The 18,164-nt window shown below is 44.2% G+C and overlaps 1 protein-coding gene across 1 annotated transcript in view; it reads right to left on the reverse strand.

Moving 5' to 3' along the window:
• Nucleotides 1-13,920, reverse strand: part of LOC132762147 (squalene synthase-like) — a 35,749-nt gene extending 21,829 nt beyond the window's left edge. Inside the window, exons 1-5 of the mRNA XM_067463191.1 lie at nucleotides 13,805-13,920; nucleotides 13,007-13,111; nucleotides 8,363-8,460; nucleotides 4,255-4,438; nucleotides 3,246-3,374 (exon numbers count right to left, since the gene is read on the reverse strand). Of these exons, the coding sequence (XP_067319292.1) occupies nucleotides 3,246-3,374; nucleotides 4,255-4,438; nucleotides 8,363-8,460; nucleotides 13,007-13,111; nucleotides 13,805-13,819 (531 nt within the window). The 5' untranslated portion in view covers nucleotides 13,820-13,920. The remainder of the gene's footprint in view (nucleotides 1-3,245; nucleotides 3,375-4,254; nucleotides 4,439-8,362; nucleotides 8,461-13,006; nucleotides 13,112-13,804) is intronic.
• Nucleotides 13,921-18,164: the final 4,244 nt, after the last annotated feature.

The following is an 18,164-nucleotide window of genomic DNA, read 5'->3' on the forward strand; positions in this document are numbered from 1 at the left end:
GGAGGGGGTGGGAGGAGGAGTGCAGGGGCGGGGCGTTGGTGGGTGTGGGCGGGGCTTGGGCGGAGGTGGTGGGAGGAGGAGGAGTGCAGGGGCCGGGCGTCAGTGGGTGTGGGCGGGGCTTGGGCGGAGGGGGGTGGGAGGAGGAGGAGTGCAGGGGCGGGGCGTCGGTGGGTGTGGGCGGGGCTTGGGCGGAGGGGGTGGGAGGAGGAGTGCAGGGGCGGGGCGTTGGTGGGTGTGGGCGGGGCTTGGGCGGAGGTGGTGGGAGGAGGAGGAGTGCAGGGGCCGGGCGTCAGTGGGTGTGGGCGGGGCTTGGGCGGAGGGGGGTGGGAGGAGGAGGAGTGCAGGGGCGGGGCGTCGGTGGGTGTGGGCGGGGCTTGGGTGGAGGGGGGTGGGAGGAGGAGGAGTGCAGGGGCGGGGCGTCGGTGGGTGTGGGCGGGGCTTGGGTGGAGGGGGGTGGGAGGAGGAGGAGTGCAGGGGCGGGGCGTCGGTGGGTGTGGGCAGGGCTTGGGCGGAGGGGGGGTGGGAGGAGGAGGAGTGCAGGGGCGGGGCATCGGTGGGTGTGGGCGGGGCTTCGGCGGAGGGGGGTGGGAGGAGGAGGAGTGCAGGGGCGGGGCGTCGGTGGGTGTGGGTGGGGCTTCGGCAGAGTGGGGTGGGAGGAGGAGGAGTGCAGGCAGCATGGGCAGGGTAAGATGAAGGAGGGGGCGGAGAGATGGTTTCGACAGGGCAGGAAGCGGCGTGGCGGGGCTTGGACTGGGGGAAGAGGGTGGCAGGGTTAGAAAGGGGCGAGGCTTGGCAGCGGCGTGGGTGGGCTTAGCAGGGGGAGGGGGGAAGTTGCGTGGTGCATGTGTGGGCGAGAAGGGGGCGGGGCGAAGTTGGATGTCGGTGAACTACAACTCCCATACTCAAGGTCACGGAGGGAAGGGGTGGGGCGAAGGGAGGGGGCGGGTCTTTCCGGAGGGGGTGGAAGGAGGAAGGAGTGAGTCAGGGAGGGAAGGGGTGGGGCGAACGGAGGGGCGTGTCTTCAAAGTCTCCCCCTCCCTTCACCCCACCCCTTCCCTCTGTGACTCATTCCTTCCCTCCTCCCTCCCTCTCTGGTTACACGCCCCCTCCCTTCGCTCCACCCCCTCCTTCATCTTACCCCTCCCACGCTGCCTCCAAGCGCCGCTGCCTCGCCGCGCCGCATCCCCACCGGCGTGTCTTTCCGGAGGGGGAGGGAGGGAGGGAGGAGGGAAGGAGTGAGTCAGGGAGGGAAGGGGTGGGGCGAAGGGAGGAGGCGTGTCTTTCCGGTGGGGATGCGGCGCGGCGAGGCTTGGAGGCAGCGTGGGAGGGGTAAGATGAAGGAGGGGGTGGAGGGAAGGGGGAGGGGGGAAGTTGCGTTGTTTGTGTGTGTGTGGGCGGCGACATGTTCGTGCTGGGCGGGGCGAGGGAAGTGCTGAGGGCGCATTGGCCGTTCGGCCATGTGTGCGCGCGAGCTGGAGACTTTGCTCCAGTGCGCATGCTCAGTTGTTTTGCCATTTTGTGAGTGTGTTGTTGTGTTGTTTGTAATTGTGAGTGGATTAGTTTGTACCGAGTGGGTTGTCCTAGGGCCATGGCAATTTTGGTGCAGTTTCGTTGGGGGGGTTTAGAGTTTACCTGTCCGGTATAACCAACCTAACAGATTTATATATATAGATTGTATGGCAGCCTGTGATTGTGTCTAATGATCAGGTTGCTTTGGATGATGGGAATGGCAATGTTGTTCATGTTCAAGTTGATTTCTCTGATGAGAATGGGTATGTTGTTCATGAAAATGTTCCTGAAGGGAATGGGGATGATGGTCTGTTTCCTGGGCCTAGTTTTAGGGATGTGGGGCCTGAATGCAGTTCAGTTGATGGTTTAGACAGGACTGTGTTGCTGCAAAGGGAATCTCAAGGTCTTGGGCTTGGGAGAAGCTCTGAGCTGCAGTCTCAGGGTCAGTTACAGTATCTCCAAGTACAGATTTTAATGAATGTGTTATTTATTATTCATTTACAGTATTTATATTTAACAGATGAAGCCTTTAACAGAGCATTTAGCCAGCAGAGACAAACAAATCAGAAACTAAGGCGCTCAGCTAGATTAGAGCAAAAGCTAGTAGAGAAACCAAAACTAAGGAAAAATCCATTCCTAGCTGTTTAGGAAACATAGTAGATATATAGTGCCAAGTACGGAGTCTAGCTTCAGATGAAGCAACATTGGATTCCCAAATAGTTCTCCATGCCGTGTTCCTGGACCTTGGTCTTTGTTTGATTCCTGTTTAAGTGTCTTTGCTATTGTTTTTGCCTTTGAAATCAACTCTCCAGTTTAATGGACTTTTTGGGACTTTTTATCTGTGGATTTATTGCTCTTTTTACTTCCTAATCAATTGGATTTGCCTTTTTACTGTGGATTACTTTTATAGCTTTGGCTTTTACTATCTTCATTAAACTGCTTGCTATTTTAACTCAACTGTGTGGTGTTGAGAGTCAGACGGAATCCTGCTCTGGAGTACAACAATATATACCTCTATCTGTTGTCCCTCCTATCTATATAACCTCATTGAATGTTGGCCATATATGTGTTATGTGATCCACCCTGAATCCCCTTCGGGGTGAGAAGGGTGAAGTATAAATGCTGTAAATAAATAAATAAAAGTAATAAAACAAGACAAAGCTAAAAATGGGGAATAAAAATCACTATGGAATGCATTATTGTATTAAAATGCCATTAAATTTCAAAAGTGTAACAATGTTTAAAAGCTTAACAATAATATCAAACTACAACATACACACATGCACCAGAAAAAGACTCCCTGCAGCCAGTTAACCTTCCAAAGCTTCTTTCAATAAAAATATATTTGCTTGCATGTGAATGCAACACAACAAGGGAGCCTACCTAGTTCCCAAGGAAGAAAAATCCCAAAGCCTGGGATCAAGATTCAAGAATGTACTGTCCTTTTCCCTCAATGGACAGGCCCTTCAGGATTGTGAGGCTCAAAAAGGGAGAAATTATCTTTCAGATAGGTAGGAATTAAGCCATACTTCCAATTAATTCTTCTTTTAGCTTACCTCACGATTATGGCTCCCTTTTATTACTCCTGCAGATTTCATTTCAAATGAAATAGATTTCTGGATAAATGCAGAATGAATTGTTTTCAAGCAGACAGAGCTTTGTGATTACATGTCCACCACTTCAGACAATCAATGGGTTGCATCCACCATGAAGATTTTCCAGGAGAAGCCACTGACCTTGTCCCAATCTTTCTCCGATTCCACCTTCTTTTCTAAGAACTCAGCCATCCCGAGGCCCACCTTGTGGCAAACGTCTGCAATTATGTCCTGATAGACCTTTGCCAGGTTCCGGAATTCCAAGGAGATCTGAAACACAAGGGGAAAATGGGCTAATTCCCCCAAATAATCCTGTATTTCTTGAAATGCTTGTTTAATGTTCTTCACCAAAGGTTTTCAAATTTGGAGAGACGGGAGGAAAAAGTAAGTGCACACACATCCATAATAATATGTTGACTATTTTTTTTAAAAAAGTAATATTTTTATTATTTAAACACAAAGGAAAAACAGTGATATACATTTACAAACAGAGCATGCAACATACAGAGACAGTAACAAACACAGTAGACAATACATTCCCTTCATCCCCTCACCCGTGAACCCACCATTTTGGAGGGTCTTCCTTCCCTGCTCATTATGATATTATCTATACCTTATAATTTGTTCATTCGTTGCTTAGTTGCTTCCGACTCCTTGTGACATCATGGACCAGACCACGCCAGAGCTCCCTGCCAGCCGTCACCACCCCCAGCTCCTTCAAGGTCAAGCCAGTCACTTCAAGGATACCATCCATCCATCTTGGTCAGGCCCTCTTCCTTTTTCTTTCCATTTTCCCCAGCATAATTGTCTTCTCTAAGATTTTCTGTCTTCTCGTGATGTGGCCAAAATACTTCATCTTGGCCTCTAATATCCTTACACCTTATAATACCTACCTTATACGTTCCTTATATATTTCCCCTTGTGGCATCCTTAAAGTCAATGTTTGTGAAGAGTCTGCGGTAATTAGACACTGTGAGGTTGTTAAGATATTTGCATATATGCCAGAATGCTACTGTGGTCTGGCCTATGAGGACAAATCTCTTTTCCTTCCTCCATCCCACAGCACATAAGTACCTAGTGATAGTTGAGGAAGCACAAACAGCTGAATAACACATGTAATCAACATGCAAGCAGAGAGACAGAGGCTCACCGTTGGAAAATCCTCCAACACTTGCTTGTTCTTGTCATTGCTGCCCATGAATCGCCAGTCTGGCTGATTAAGGTAAGAATGGAAGTTGTGTAAAATGGGAATCTTGGTTTCCAAGCTGATGGTCATATCATCCTCCACTATGTCCAGAGCCAGGAGAACCAGGTACATGATGCAAACTACATGGCTGGTGAAGGGAGTAGGAGGGTAAAAATCATCTGTAACAGTTACCAGGAGCTGTAGGCAACATTTCAAAAGAAGGAACTAGCAAAACTGACTGTGTACAGTACGACCCCTACATCTGCAGGATTGGTACCCCCAATTTCACTGATCTACACCCAAAAAATACATAGTTTCTATTCATTTTAGGTCCTCCAGTGCAACTCTGTGCTATTCTATGACCAGAGGTTCTTCATTTGAATAGGGTTCACTTCTGCTGTCGTACGCTGGGCCTGTGCATAAGACTGTAGACAGGACATAAAATCTGTGTGGTCAACGGGATGCTGGGGCTGCCTCAGATTAAAGGCCTTTGGATTTCCTTAAAACAGAGTCTTTAGATTGCTTAAAGGTTCAACAAAGTTCTTTATTAATGAAAACAAACAGGTACTTTAAGGTTTTCTTAACAGTCTATTGGCTCTCTCTCAACCTTGTCCACTGGGAACAGGCACTATCTTCATAAACTGTAATTTAACTAATGGGGAAATCCTTAACTTCTAATCTGGGCAGTCTGTCTTTGCCTCTGTGGACGTGGAGCCCCTACACCCGGTACCAACTGCTTCTGGCTTCCGTGAGTGACCCTTACCAAGCAGAGCTTTGTAGACTTCCAGGGAAAAAGGAGTTCAGGTTTCAGTGATGACTAACTGAAGTCCCTCAGCAAAGGAGCTGTAAGGCTGTATGATCCTCGGCCAAGCTGTGGGCTGTATAACCCCGGCCAAGCTGTAGACTGTATATCTCCCCGGCCAAGCCGTAGAAGACGATGCTTTCTACAGGAGCTCTTGGTATTATGTCCTGCATAGAAGGCTTCTCTGTGTGGACTGAACTTAAACTGGCTCCTATTCCCTCCAAAACCCAAAAAGGGGGCGGGACCAGGGAACCTAACTATAATTGACAGGTGGCTTGCCCTATGATTGCAGCCAAAAGAAGCCACCTATCTGCAGAGTCCCTGAAACTTAGGACTACAACAAACATTCAATGCAAAGCAAACAAAATCGGAGCTCCTGGTACAGCTGTACCTGCACATCACTATTATTATCCAAAGTTTCATATATCCATGCAAAGTCCAGGAATATATCCCCTGCATTCCTTGCTCAAGAAATCCTAGAAATTCATGAGTTTGGAACAACTTGACAAATGATTTGAAGAAATACACACACACACACACACACACAAAGGCTCCCTATGCACACTTTCCACATACACATCCCAGATGCTCAATGATGCTTTCCAAGGGCTCATATTTGGGGTACTTGTTTGGGTATTGCTCTAACCGTTATTCCAGCCTGGCTCTGCTACATCTCAAATTTGTCTCTCTTTTTGCTACCTTTAACTACAGCAAGCCACTCTGTGATAATAATGCATTTTATTAAGCAGCACTAATATAGCAGGTCATTGTTTAAGCTGCAGTAATGCTTGCTTTCCAGGACTAGGAGTCTGGCCAGCTTATCCCTAGGCACATTTCTGGCTTCCTTTTCATAAGGATTAATAGGCAGGCAAGAGAAATAATCTTCAGAATCCAGAAATCTTGCCAAGAGCCTTGTTCCTAGGGTTTTAATTCACGCTATCCACTAGGCATGGGCAATCCAATTAAAAAAGGTTCTAAACTGTGTTCAAAAGTATGTGCTGCTGGTGCTTAAATTCTAAAGTCCCTAATTTTTCCGGAAAAAAAAAACTTTCTGAAACTTCAGAAACTTCTGAATTGATCCGTAAATGGCAGATGTGCATGTGCAATAGGGGAAAAAAGTACTGACACTGGGGAAACTTCAGAGGCTTCTCTCTCCCTTCAAACAGAAGAGAAGTAGTTGACCACCACCACCCCCCATTAACTTTGGTGCTTTTCCCCTGACTTAGGGAAGACACCTGGGCGTTGGGGTCCAGGAGATTTAGGAAATATTTTAGAGCAATAGTGTTATAATATTGAAAATTCAACTCAAAATAGAAGGGAGGTAGTTGAACCCCAAGAAAAAATAAGTCAGTGCCTTTGCTCTGACTTAGAGAAGGCACCTGGGGGTTGAGGTTCAGGACAGGAGTTTTTGGAGAGAATAGATAAAAGTGACCAAAAAAACCTCCCAACATTTGAAAGGCTTTCTCTCAGGTTTCACACAGTCATTTTATTAATTTATCTCCCTCCCTCCTAAACTTTTCCTTCTTTCTTCTTTCTCTCTTTCTCTTTTCTCTCTCTCCCTCCCTCTCCCAAAATCTTTTCTCCCTTCTCCCTTCCTCCCTTCTCCAAACTGCCTTTGGTTCCAATGCCTTTGCCTGTCTACCCATTCACCCAGCCAGCAGTAGCAGCAAAATAAATCCCAACCACCCCCGTCCCTTCCCTGGCTGGAATGAGCCGTCCACCCATGTGCTTGGGTTTATAAGCACCAATGGCTGCCGGACGCTAAATAACCCCTCTCCTTTACAAAATGTAAGCCCTGGTTGGCTGGGAGGCAAGCACTTTAGGCTTACTTTCATCTAAAAGGCTTTCTCATACCGAATCGACTTCCGAGCCATTGAAATCAATGACCTGGGTCACTTCAAAACTACAGGGGACTTCCGACTTGCAAGTATGCTTTGGAACCCAGTTTGGAAGTGTGGAAGTGGAAGTCTGACTTTAGTTCTGACATTCGCAACTTCTAAACAAACTTGCCCATGTTGCAATCCAGAGCAGGGAACGAGGCCCTAAGATAACTATCCACCACACTTGACTGTGAAAAACAATCCTTTTTTATTAAAGAAAAATGGTTACAAAATAAAGGAAAAATGCAAGTCAAAAGCCACAGCAAAATCAGCAAATATGAATTTAAATGGACAAAACAAAACCCAAAGCCACACTGTAAAATACTGGAACCTGTTAGCAATCCACTAACCGTGCTTGATTTCCTAGAAATCTTTCAAGACCATGGCCAGGGAAACCGGGAGAACTGCCAAGGTCTTCATCAATCTGTAACGATGCCTGAACTGAAAAAGTCAGCCCGGCGGAAGGCACTTCAAGCCAAAGAATTGGTTCCGTGAACCACCCCTCTGCTTTGAAGCCATTGTTTGTATTTCTCTTAATTGGGAAGACCTACGCAAGCTGAGTGATTTACTTCTGTCTTGCCAGATCTGGCCCCTTCTGTTGTCATTAGAGTTACCAGGTGCAGAAGGGAGTGAAAGGTCATGGCTTCCCTCTGAAACATTCTCATGAACACTGGTACTTTCATTTTCCAAATCTACAGAAGTTTCTTCCTCACTAATTTCAGGAGCATTGGCATGTTCCAAATCTACAGAAGTTTCTTCCTTACTAATTTCAGGAGCATTGGCATCAAGAGGTATATTTTCATTAGCATCAGTAAATATATTTTCATTAGCATCAGGAGGAACAAACAGAGAATCAGGTTCAAGTTCAAACTCAGGCTGAACCCCAACAGCCCATGCCTACTATCTACCCTGTTTTAAACATGTATACAGTAGAGATGGATAGATTCGTTCGTATATGGCAGAACTCGTAATAAAATCGGAAATTTTAGCTTTCCGAAGGGACTTCCGACTCTTTTTTGAAGCCAGGAGTCCCGTATAGTTTTGAACCGTGCTAGTGAGATGAGATCCTAGTTATCAATAGCCCCTCCAGCAAAAGACTACGGATTCAAACAAAGCTTTTTGCATCTGACAAGCTTGTGTTATAAGCAATCTAATATACCATACCTTTCAGAATAATTTCTATCCAAGATGATGAATGGTAAAATGACCACTCATTTAAAAAATATAGGGGAAAGGTTGTGTAAGGTCATGGAAGAAAGCCTTCTCAGCTCTGTTACCTTGAAGGCCCAATTTGCACATATAGTATTTGGGACTCCTCCCTGGCAGTTGTGACTCTCCCTCCTTCTTCTAAGACAAATCCATAGACACAGACACACATGCTCTGACTCACCGCAGCTCCCCATCGAGCATGTGAATGATAGCAGAGTAGCTCTGACTACTCTGGTTGACATACCGGTAGCAGAGGCAGAGGCTTTCACTGAGAGAGTCCTGCAAGTAGAGCACAGGCAGAAGAAAGAGAAGGCAGTATTGGTCCAGTGGTTCAGAAAGAGAGGCCATAAATATGACAGTAAAGCAGGAAAGACGGTGGAGTGAGAGATGCCTGGAAAAGACTAGTTTCAAGCAGATAACTTGGTAGCCATGAAGAAAAAAGGAGGTGTACCATATGCAATAGAACTGGAATGTTCAATGAGTGGCATATGCTTAGCCTGGGCCACCATAACCCCAATCTTTTGGCACCAAGAATGGAGAAGTCACCACCTCTTTCTGGGTCCTACCAGCAATGCAGGCAGTGGAGAGAAGCCAGCCCACCAACACAGCTTCCTTTTCCTAAGCACTTTCTTTCTCCAGTCCCGGCAATGCGTCTGGACCCCAAGGAGTGTTAACTGTCCCTTTTCTAGAAGCCACAAAAAAGCAGATGGAGGATGTAATAAAATCATGGTTTGGGGTCTTCCAAACAATGGAGGTGTGTCCTACTTGTATCAAAATGGATTAAGGAATCCAAATTTGGAAAAGTTTGTTCCTATAACTTCCAGATTCCTGCGGTGTGCAGGAGGGGAAGAATTTCAGACCCTTTTCAATTACTTATCACATTTCAAAGACAAAGCTTGAGAAGGGCAGGATACTTTGTAGTTCTTTGAATGATTATCTGTGACCTCACAGAAATGGATTATCTGCACCTGTGGAATCTTCTAGAGCAGTACAATATGCATTTTGGTGCTAACTGCATTCACACCCTGCATGTCTGCCTAGAGCAGCGTTTCTCAACCTGGGGGTCGGGACCTCTGCGGGGGTCATGAGTGGGGTGTCAAAGGTGTCACCAAAGACCATCAGAAAACACAGTATTTTCTGTTGGTCATGGGGGTTCTGTGTGGGAAGTTTGGCCCAATTCTATTGTTGGTGAGGTTCAGAATGCTCTTTGTAAGTTAGCTATAATTCCCAAAAACTACTACTCCCAAATGTCAAGGTCTATTTTCTCCAAACTCTACCAGTGCTCGCATTTGGGCATATTGAGTATTCATGCCAAGTTTGGTCCAGATCCATCATTGTTTGAGTCCACAGTGGTCTCTGGATGTAGGTGAACTACAACTCCAAAACTCAAGGTCAATGCCCTCCAAACCCTTCCAGTATTTTCTCTAGGCCATGGGAGTTCTGTGTGCCAAATTTAGTTCAATTTCATCATTGCTGGAGTTCAGAATGCTATTTGATTGTAAGTGAAACATAAATCCCAGCAAGTACAACTCCCTAATGAGAAAATGGATCCCCCCAAACCCCACCAGTATTCAAATTCGGGCATATTGGATATTTTTGCTATATTTGGTCCAGCGAATTAAAATACATCCTGCATATCATTTATTTGCATTACAAGTAAGAACAGTAGCAAAACTACAATTGTGAAGTAGCAATGAAAATAATTTTATGGTTGGTGGGTCACCACAATATGAGGAACTGTATTAAGGGGTCACAGCATTACGAAGGTTGAGAACCACTGGCCTAGAGCACTTCCCATGTAAACCCTCAGTTCATTGGATGACAAAGCCACTTTGAACATTTTTGCATAACCATATGAAAATCTTGGCCTCTCACAACATCGAGAAAACCAAAGTGCTTGACCAAGAAGCACCATTTAATACCTCTGCTATTCCAGAAAGAAAACTTAATGGTGTAACTATGGAGAATGATCTATAGTTCCATTTTTGTTACCTAAGCAGCCACTTCTTCACAAAAGTTAACATCAGTGCAGAAATACAACAATTCAGCATTGAAATTTCTGAGCTCTGCAAATGCAACAATTTTTTTCCCAAACAATGCAAAGAGTGTTTGAGGATTGGGACTTTCATAAGGATGTCAAGATGCTTCCTTATAAAGCTATTGTCCTCCCAACTGTTTTGTACGCCTGTGTTACATGGACCATATACAAATGTCACTCTCTTTAACTGATCATATCCTCATAGATAAAGGAGTTAAACAAAGGTCCTTGTTGAACTATCACTCTTCAATTCAGGTCTGCATGATATAATTCCAATATTGCCTGGCTCATTTTTTTCCTACGCTCAGTTGGGTAAAAGTCTATTGCCTGTTGTTTTATATGCAGATGATATGGTTTTAATTTCACTTGCTTTTATAGGTCTGAGAAGTGTGTTCTCTAAGCTTAGTGTTTTGATATTGGTTTTTTGTTCTACAAGAAAGCTGAACATTATACCAAAACAAAGATAATGGTGTCTGAAAGTGACACACTTACTTCCAGTTTCACATCATGCTGGCAATTTAAGTTGCTGGGCATTCATTTTACAGAAAGCTTCTCCTGGAATCCCTATATAGAAGCTGCTAGAGAGGTGCCCTTGAGATATATTCGACCAATTTTTAGAATTTTCAAAACTGCAGGGTTTTCCTAGTCCTGAAAATATTCCAGGGTAAATATTCTGTAAGGTGTACTGGGATTGTAGCGCAGTTGGCTGAGTGTCAGCTGCATTAAGATCACTCTGACCAAAAGGTCATGAGTTCGAAGCCAGCTCGGGTTGGAGTGGGTTTCCAACCAATTGTGTAGCCTGTTGTTGACCTTTGCAACCCGAAAGACAGTTGCATCTGTCAAGTAGGAAAATTAGGTACCACCTTGTGTGGGGAGGCTAACTTAACTAATTTATGAGGCCATAAAAAAGACTCCAGCAAGCACTCCAGCAAAAAAGCATGCGGGGAATGCGGAAGTACTTCATCAGTGTTGCAGATGTACGATGGAAGCGACATCTCCCCTGGCGGCCAGAAAAAGTTAAATAGCCTCTGTGTATGTCTGTATACATTGTATGTCAAAATTGGCATTGAATGTTTGCTATATATGTGTACCCTGAGTCCCCTGCGGGGTGAGAAGGGCGGAATATAAATACTGCAAATAAATAAATAAATAAATAAATAAATAAATAAATAAATAAATAAGGTGTTGGGCATGAGATGACTCTTGAGTGGCTAAACCATTTATCTGGCAAAGCTCATTTTTTCAAGTGTCGTTCCAGCCACTCATCTTTATGCCATGCCTACAGCCATTCTCATTCCCCTTTGGCCTTCCATTTGGGTATTTATGAAGCCTCGGAAATTGATGATTAGTCACATTATATGCTCTCTTGCTCACTATATTCAGAAATAAGAAGCAAATACTTGGGATCTATTCTGTTTTTTCTACATTCCAACAATGTGTCACAAAAGATTTTTTATCTTCTATGTGATATTACTGATTCTATGGCAACTAGCAAGGCTTTTTTTTCAACCTGGCAGCAATAAAAATCCAGGGTAATTTTATTCCTAATATGGGCAAGCAGTCCATGACGAGAATGATACAACCTAGTGGCATTCAAATCAATTAGCCTACAATTTGCCAATAGCCATGCTAACTAGATTAATGGCCCAACACAGACAACATCAAGCCATGGAAGATGCAACAAACATAACCTAAGATAGCTGGAGCAATCGAATAGCTTCTGCATTTCAGACCTTTGCGTGTATGTGTGTATACATACAGGCTTAGCCTTTAAAAGGCAATGAATACAAAACACAATAAGATATGTTCAATTAATCTGATCGGAGCACAGAATAACATTTAGGCAGTGGTTCTCAACCTGTGGATCCCTAGGTGTTTTGTCTACAACCCCCAGAAATCCCAGCAACTGGTGACCCATAGGTTGAGAACTACTGATTTAGACTGTGGGATGTGAGTGGATGGATGGATGGTAAACAAGGACATTACAGTTGGGTCTTGGTATCTTCTGATTTTGGTTCCAGACTCCTTGTGGATATCCACATCCCTGGAAGCTCAAGTTCCATTAGGTACAGTGGCATAGTAAATGACATCCCTTATATAAAATGGCAAAATCAAGGTTGTTTTTTGTATGATTTCAAAAAAATATTTTAAGTCATGAATGGTTGAATCTAAGGATGCAAAATGCATGGATACAGAGGGCCAACTCGGATTTATTATAGCATGTTGAATGTTTTAACTTTAGTAAAATTCAAGTATAATTAGGCATTAGGAACTGATAAGTCAAGAAGCTTTTGCAGTTTAAAACACTTCTCTGTGTTTGCGTGCACATGCACTTTCAAAATACCTTTTGATGATTTAGACAAAGAATGCTGGCAGGTGATCTGCCAATTCCCTCCTCCAAAATATACTAGTTCAGAGGAAGGAATAGGCAAAACCACATTGGAGTATTCTTTGTATAGGAAAATTCATGAGGTCACCAAAAAACGACAGGCAGCTTAAAAGCAAATACACCCATGCTGAGTGAAAGAGAAAAAGAGGATGGGTGGTACATCTACCAGCCCTTCCCCTTCCCCAAAAAAACCAACCAATCAGGCTAGTAAAGAAAAATTGATTCCATAGGTCCTCTGAACATTTTTGGGACTGGGAGTTATATAACCAAAACAACAACATATATAAGACTAGTTAGCCACCAATATTTCAATATATAAACTATAATCAAAGATGAACACCGAATTTAGAAAGGGGAACAGAAGAAGTGCCCAATGAACCAGAGGCACACCAACTCACCTGGTCCATCTTCGGCATTATGGTCTTGTAACCACCCATCTTGAACCATACCAAGTTGTAGAGCTCCTTGGGATGTCCCAGCCATTTCTTCAACATCTCCATAGTCTAGGGTGAAAAGATTGAGGTGTGCTGAGAAGGAAACATCAAGGGTGTGATTCTACCTGTTGGAAAAAATAGAATTACCTTCTCCTACATTTCTTACCTATCATTTCCCACCTATACCAAATGGTCCTTTAATTCTTAATACTCCTCTACATGTGGATTCCCTCCCTTTCCTTCTCTCTAGGCATCTCTCTCTTGAAATGCTCCACCAACTTAAGGGACCTTCCTTTCTCGCCTACCTGTTCTGTTTCATCTCCATTTTGAGAAGACACTTCACCTAGCAACAGGCATCCCTGTCTGGGGATACTGCGAGGGAGCCTTTAGTGCCCATTCGTTTGGAAGGCTGCCATAAAGACAATTTAACAGTAAATAACAAAAGACAGTATTCCTAGAGAGCTTTGTATCTTGCCTGAAGCATTAAGATCAGGATATTTCTTAACAACAGAACAAGATAGTACATTTCTTAAGAACAGAACAAAAATAATTGGCAATACATATATCTGAGAAGAAAAAGATACAAGATCCCGACACATGTAGCGTTTCATTAATTTACGGATTTCTCCGAAGCAGTGCTTTTAGCACGTTTCAACATGTTAGGGTCACAAAGTGATTTAAACAATGGAATACATGAACATTTAATTTAAATATAGACAAAATGACTCCTTAAAATGAATTAAAATCAGCCAGTCCTCCCACCTTCTTTCTGGTCATGCAGGTACTTCTGTTGATTTCTGAACAGGGAACCCGCAAACGCCAGTAGCGCAGCAACAGCAAGACAGAAGATGAGATGACTCACGCCTTCCCTTGTACACTGCCTCTACACTTCTCACTCCATTTTCCTTTTTATCTCACTTTGACTCATTGTGCCTGTCTTTCCCATGCCTCCCACCTCTTTCCCCGATCCGCATCGCAATGCCTCTGTCTTTTTCATTTCAACTTATAGCAATGTTCTGGATCTCCAAGTGTCCTAGTCAGCAACAGTCCTGCTCAGATCTTAGAAATTCAAGACAGCCATGATTCACTTGATGGAGTCAGTTCATCTGTAACGTGGTCTCTTTCTTTTCCTTTTCTTTCCCATTTTACCAAACATTATCATCTTTTCCACTGAGTCATATTGTCTCACAATATGTCCAAAGTATAAAAACCAGACTTAAGTCACCTTGGCTACTACAGGGAGTTAGTCTTGTTTTGCCCTTGAAGTTAGTCTTATTTTCCTGTGTCTCCTGTCTTTCTTTTCACTTTGCCTCACCTTCTCTTGCAGCAATTCCCTTGCAGCTCACAGTAATGTTATCCATTGTGTTGTGACAAAGTTAATTACTAGGCATAGTTAGGTTTGGTCAGAATCTTCGTAATTCAGAATAATATGGCACTTGACTTTGATGCCTCATTGGTGTGGGACTATCTATGCCTCATTGGTGTGGGACCTACTACCGATTCCAAATGAGTCTGGGTATCGAGTAGACCTACCAGCTGAGGCTTGAAGATATTTCAGCTGGAGTTCTGTGGATCTGTAATGCTGTTCTCCCTTCGAGAATTCTTAGAAACTTCAGGGCTGTTCCCTCTGATGCTGTGAGGCTGAGAGGCTGTGAGCTCTCAGCCAGAGCTTTTGGGACCTTTCTCCTGGAATTTCCGCTTATGTATCCCCGGATGTTATTTTTCCCTGGGTGATCCTTTTTCCCAGGATGGTTATTGAGAAAGGAAGCTTTTCTACGGGACGAGCTGGTCTACGTCCTATAGCTTAGCTACCTTGTGTGAGACTGCCCAAAAAATGGCTCCTTTCCCTCCCAGAGCCCAGAACAAGAGGCGAAACCAAAGCTTAATTATGATGGACAGGAGGCCTGTCCTATGACTGCAAAACAGGTAACAGAAAGAAAATAAAGTTGGAGCTCCTGGTACAGCCATACCAGCACACCGGATGTGGAAGAGGAGTGTGAAAATCACAGAGGGAAGGAGGGAGGATGTTTCTGCTTCTGGCCCTGCCTCTTTTCCCCCTTTCCTCCCTCCTTCTCCTCCTTGACTTGCCTTTTTCACTTATTGGGAATGGAGAGAGAGTTGGGGAGCGCTCCTTTAAGTGAAGGGAAAATTCCAGAGGAAAAGGGGGCATCGGATAAGAACATCGGATAAGATGGAAGGTCAGATAAGCGAAGGTCGAATAAGCAACACTCTACTGTACTTTAAAAAAGTAACAGGTCAATCTGCTATATATCTTCTTAAGTCAAGAAGACTTAAGAAGATAGACTTGTTAGGAATGGTGGGAGTTGAAGTCCAAAACATCTGGAGGACCAAAGATTGCCCATACCCGCTCTAGAGTTTGATTAAAATAATGAACTATTATTTTAATCAGCAGTATGGACAGCTTATTTATTTGTCGTGTCAGAGCAACCAGTCCATTATATTACATTTCTAACAGAACAAAGCAAACAAACAGAAAAATACACAACTTGTGAGTTTGGCATGTGAGTATGGACAGCTGAACTGGGTCCAATTAGGACTGATCCACTCTCCACATGGAACATTGTCAACACTATCCTTTCTTTGCACCTATCAGCACAGTGAAAGGGAAATGGACTGTATCCATATAACTAACATTATGTGGGCACAGCTGGTCACAAATTTTCTTGTGGACTCCTGTCTGCCATTGTTCCAACAAGTCAGGTTGCTCACCAGAGCAGCATTCAGGGAGCACACAACCCCCCTGTTAATGTCAGCTCTACTGGCTGCCAGTCTGCTGCTGAGCACAGTCTGCTACTGGCCCAGTTTACGTGTCCAAACTTATCTACCCCTATGTATCAGCTCAGAGACTAAGATTGTCTGGGGAGGCCCAGCTCTCAGTCCTGCCTTCTTCGCAGGCATGTCTGGTGGGAATGAGAGACAGGGCCTTCTCAGTGGTGGCCCCTCGGTTGTGGGATTCTCTCCCTAGCGATATTAGATCAGCCTCCTTCTTTCTAGCCTTCAGAAGGAGAGTAAAAACTTGACTCTTGGAGTGGAATTTTGAAAAATAGAGTAGTGCAGTAATTTTAACATGGAATATGTGCAGTTGACTATGAAATGACCTTAGACTTTGATCCCTGGATGATGTGTTTTAACACTGACAGTATTTTAATTATGTTTATTATGTCGGTAATTTTAATCTAAGTTATTTTAAGTGATTATTACATGTTTTGAGGCACTGTGTAGGTGCCACTTGTAAGCCGCCTTGAGTCTCCCTCGGGGTAGAGAAAGGCGGGATATAAATAAGATAAATAAATGAATGAATACAGTGCAAGGACTAGTTTTTGGGTCATAGCTGGGGGTCAAAATTATCTGGGGAATTGTCTAATCAAAAGCACAGTGGAACATCCACGTTTTTAGATCTTTATGGAAAGTGGACAGGGTGGGTGCCAGTCTAAACTCCCTAAGGAGAGCATTCCAGAGCCAGGGGGCCACCATGAGAAGGCCCTCTCTTTCATCCCTACCAGATGCACTTGTGATGGAGGTGGGAGAGAGAGGAGAGCCTCCCCAGAAGATCTTAAAATTGTGCAGGTTTGTAGGGGAAGATGCGGTCGCGAAGACAGGCAGGTCTTGATCGATTTAGGGCTTTATAGATAACCTGCACCTTGAATTGAGACTGGAAACTTATCAGCAGTTGTTTAAACAGGGGGGTTCAAACAGCTCCATTGGGAGGTTCAGCTATTTGAACAGGAGAGGTTTTAGTATTGAAAATTAATAAGAGGAAAACAGCTGCTTTAACTGAAAGTCCATCTATACCACCAGATAATCCAGTGCAGATGGCATATTTGTCTGGGGTATCTATGGGACACAACCAGGCTTATGCATTTTAGCCTTGGTTAACTGTTTAATGCGATTTACACCTGCATTTTAAAAAATGCCTGCAAAGATCTCTAGAGAAGGAGACTCCACCACACTCTGAGGCAACATCTTCCACTCTTGAACAGCTCTTACCATTCGAAAGCTCTTCCTTATGTGTAGGTGGAATTCCTTTTCCCAAAATCTGATCTCCAGAGCAGGAGAAAACAAGCTTGCCCTCTACTCAATATCACTTCTTTTCATATTCTGTCTCAGCCTTCTTTTCTCCAAGCTCATTTTGGTCACCTTTCTCTAAGACACCTTCCAGTTTGTCAATATCCTTCTTGAATTGTGGTGCCCACTAGTGGACACAGTTTTCCAGATGAGGTCTGACCAAAGCAGAATCGAGTGGAACTATGACTTCCCTTGATCTAGACCTGCAGTTCTCAACCTGGGGGTCGCAACCCACAGGGGGGTCACTGGGCCATGTTCTGGGGGTCGCGAAGGTGCCTCCACCTTGCGTGAGGCATCCCTCGCCTGCATCGCTCTCCCACCGGCAGGACTATAAATCCCAGAAACTGCATCTCCCAAATGTCAAGGTCTATTTTCCCCAAACTCCACCAGTGTTCACATTGGGGCATATTGAGTATCCGTGCCAAGTTTGATCCAGATCCATCATTGTTTGAGTCTGCAATGCTCTCTGGATACAAGTGAACTACAACTCCAAAACACAAGGTCACTGCTCACCAAACCCTTCCAGTATTTTTTGTTGGTCGTGGGAGTTTGGTGTGCCAAGTTTGGTCCAATTCTATCATTGGTGGAGTTCAAAATGCTCTTTGATTGTAGGTGAACTATAAATCCCAGCAACTACAACTCCCAAATGACATAATCAATTCTCCCTCCAACCCCACCAGTATTCAAATTTGGGCATATTGGGTAAGGTAAGGTAAAAGTTTTCCCCTGACATTAAGTTCAGTCATGTCCAACTCTGGGAGTTGGTGCTCAGTTTCTAGGCCAAAGAGCCGGTGTGGTCCATAGACACCTCCAAGGTCATGTGGCTGATATGACAGCATGGAGTGCTGTTGTTGGGTATTTGTGCCAAATTTGGTCCAGTGAATGAAAATACATCTTGCATTTTAGATATTTACATTATAATTCATAACAGTAACACAATTACAATTAGGAAGTACAATAATAATAATTTTATGGTTGGGAGTCACCACAATGTGAGGCGCTGTATTAAGGGGTCAGGGCATTAGGAAGGTTGAGA

The sequence above is a fragment of the Anolis sagrei genome, chromosome 1 (genome assembly GCF_037176765.1).
Source record: "Anolis sagrei isolate rAnoSag1 chromosome 1, rAnoSag1.mat, whole genome shotgun sequence".
Taxonomy (NCBI): domain Eukaryota; kingdom Metazoa; phylum Chordata; class Lepidosauria; order Squamata; family Dactyloidae; genus Anolis; species Anolis sagrei.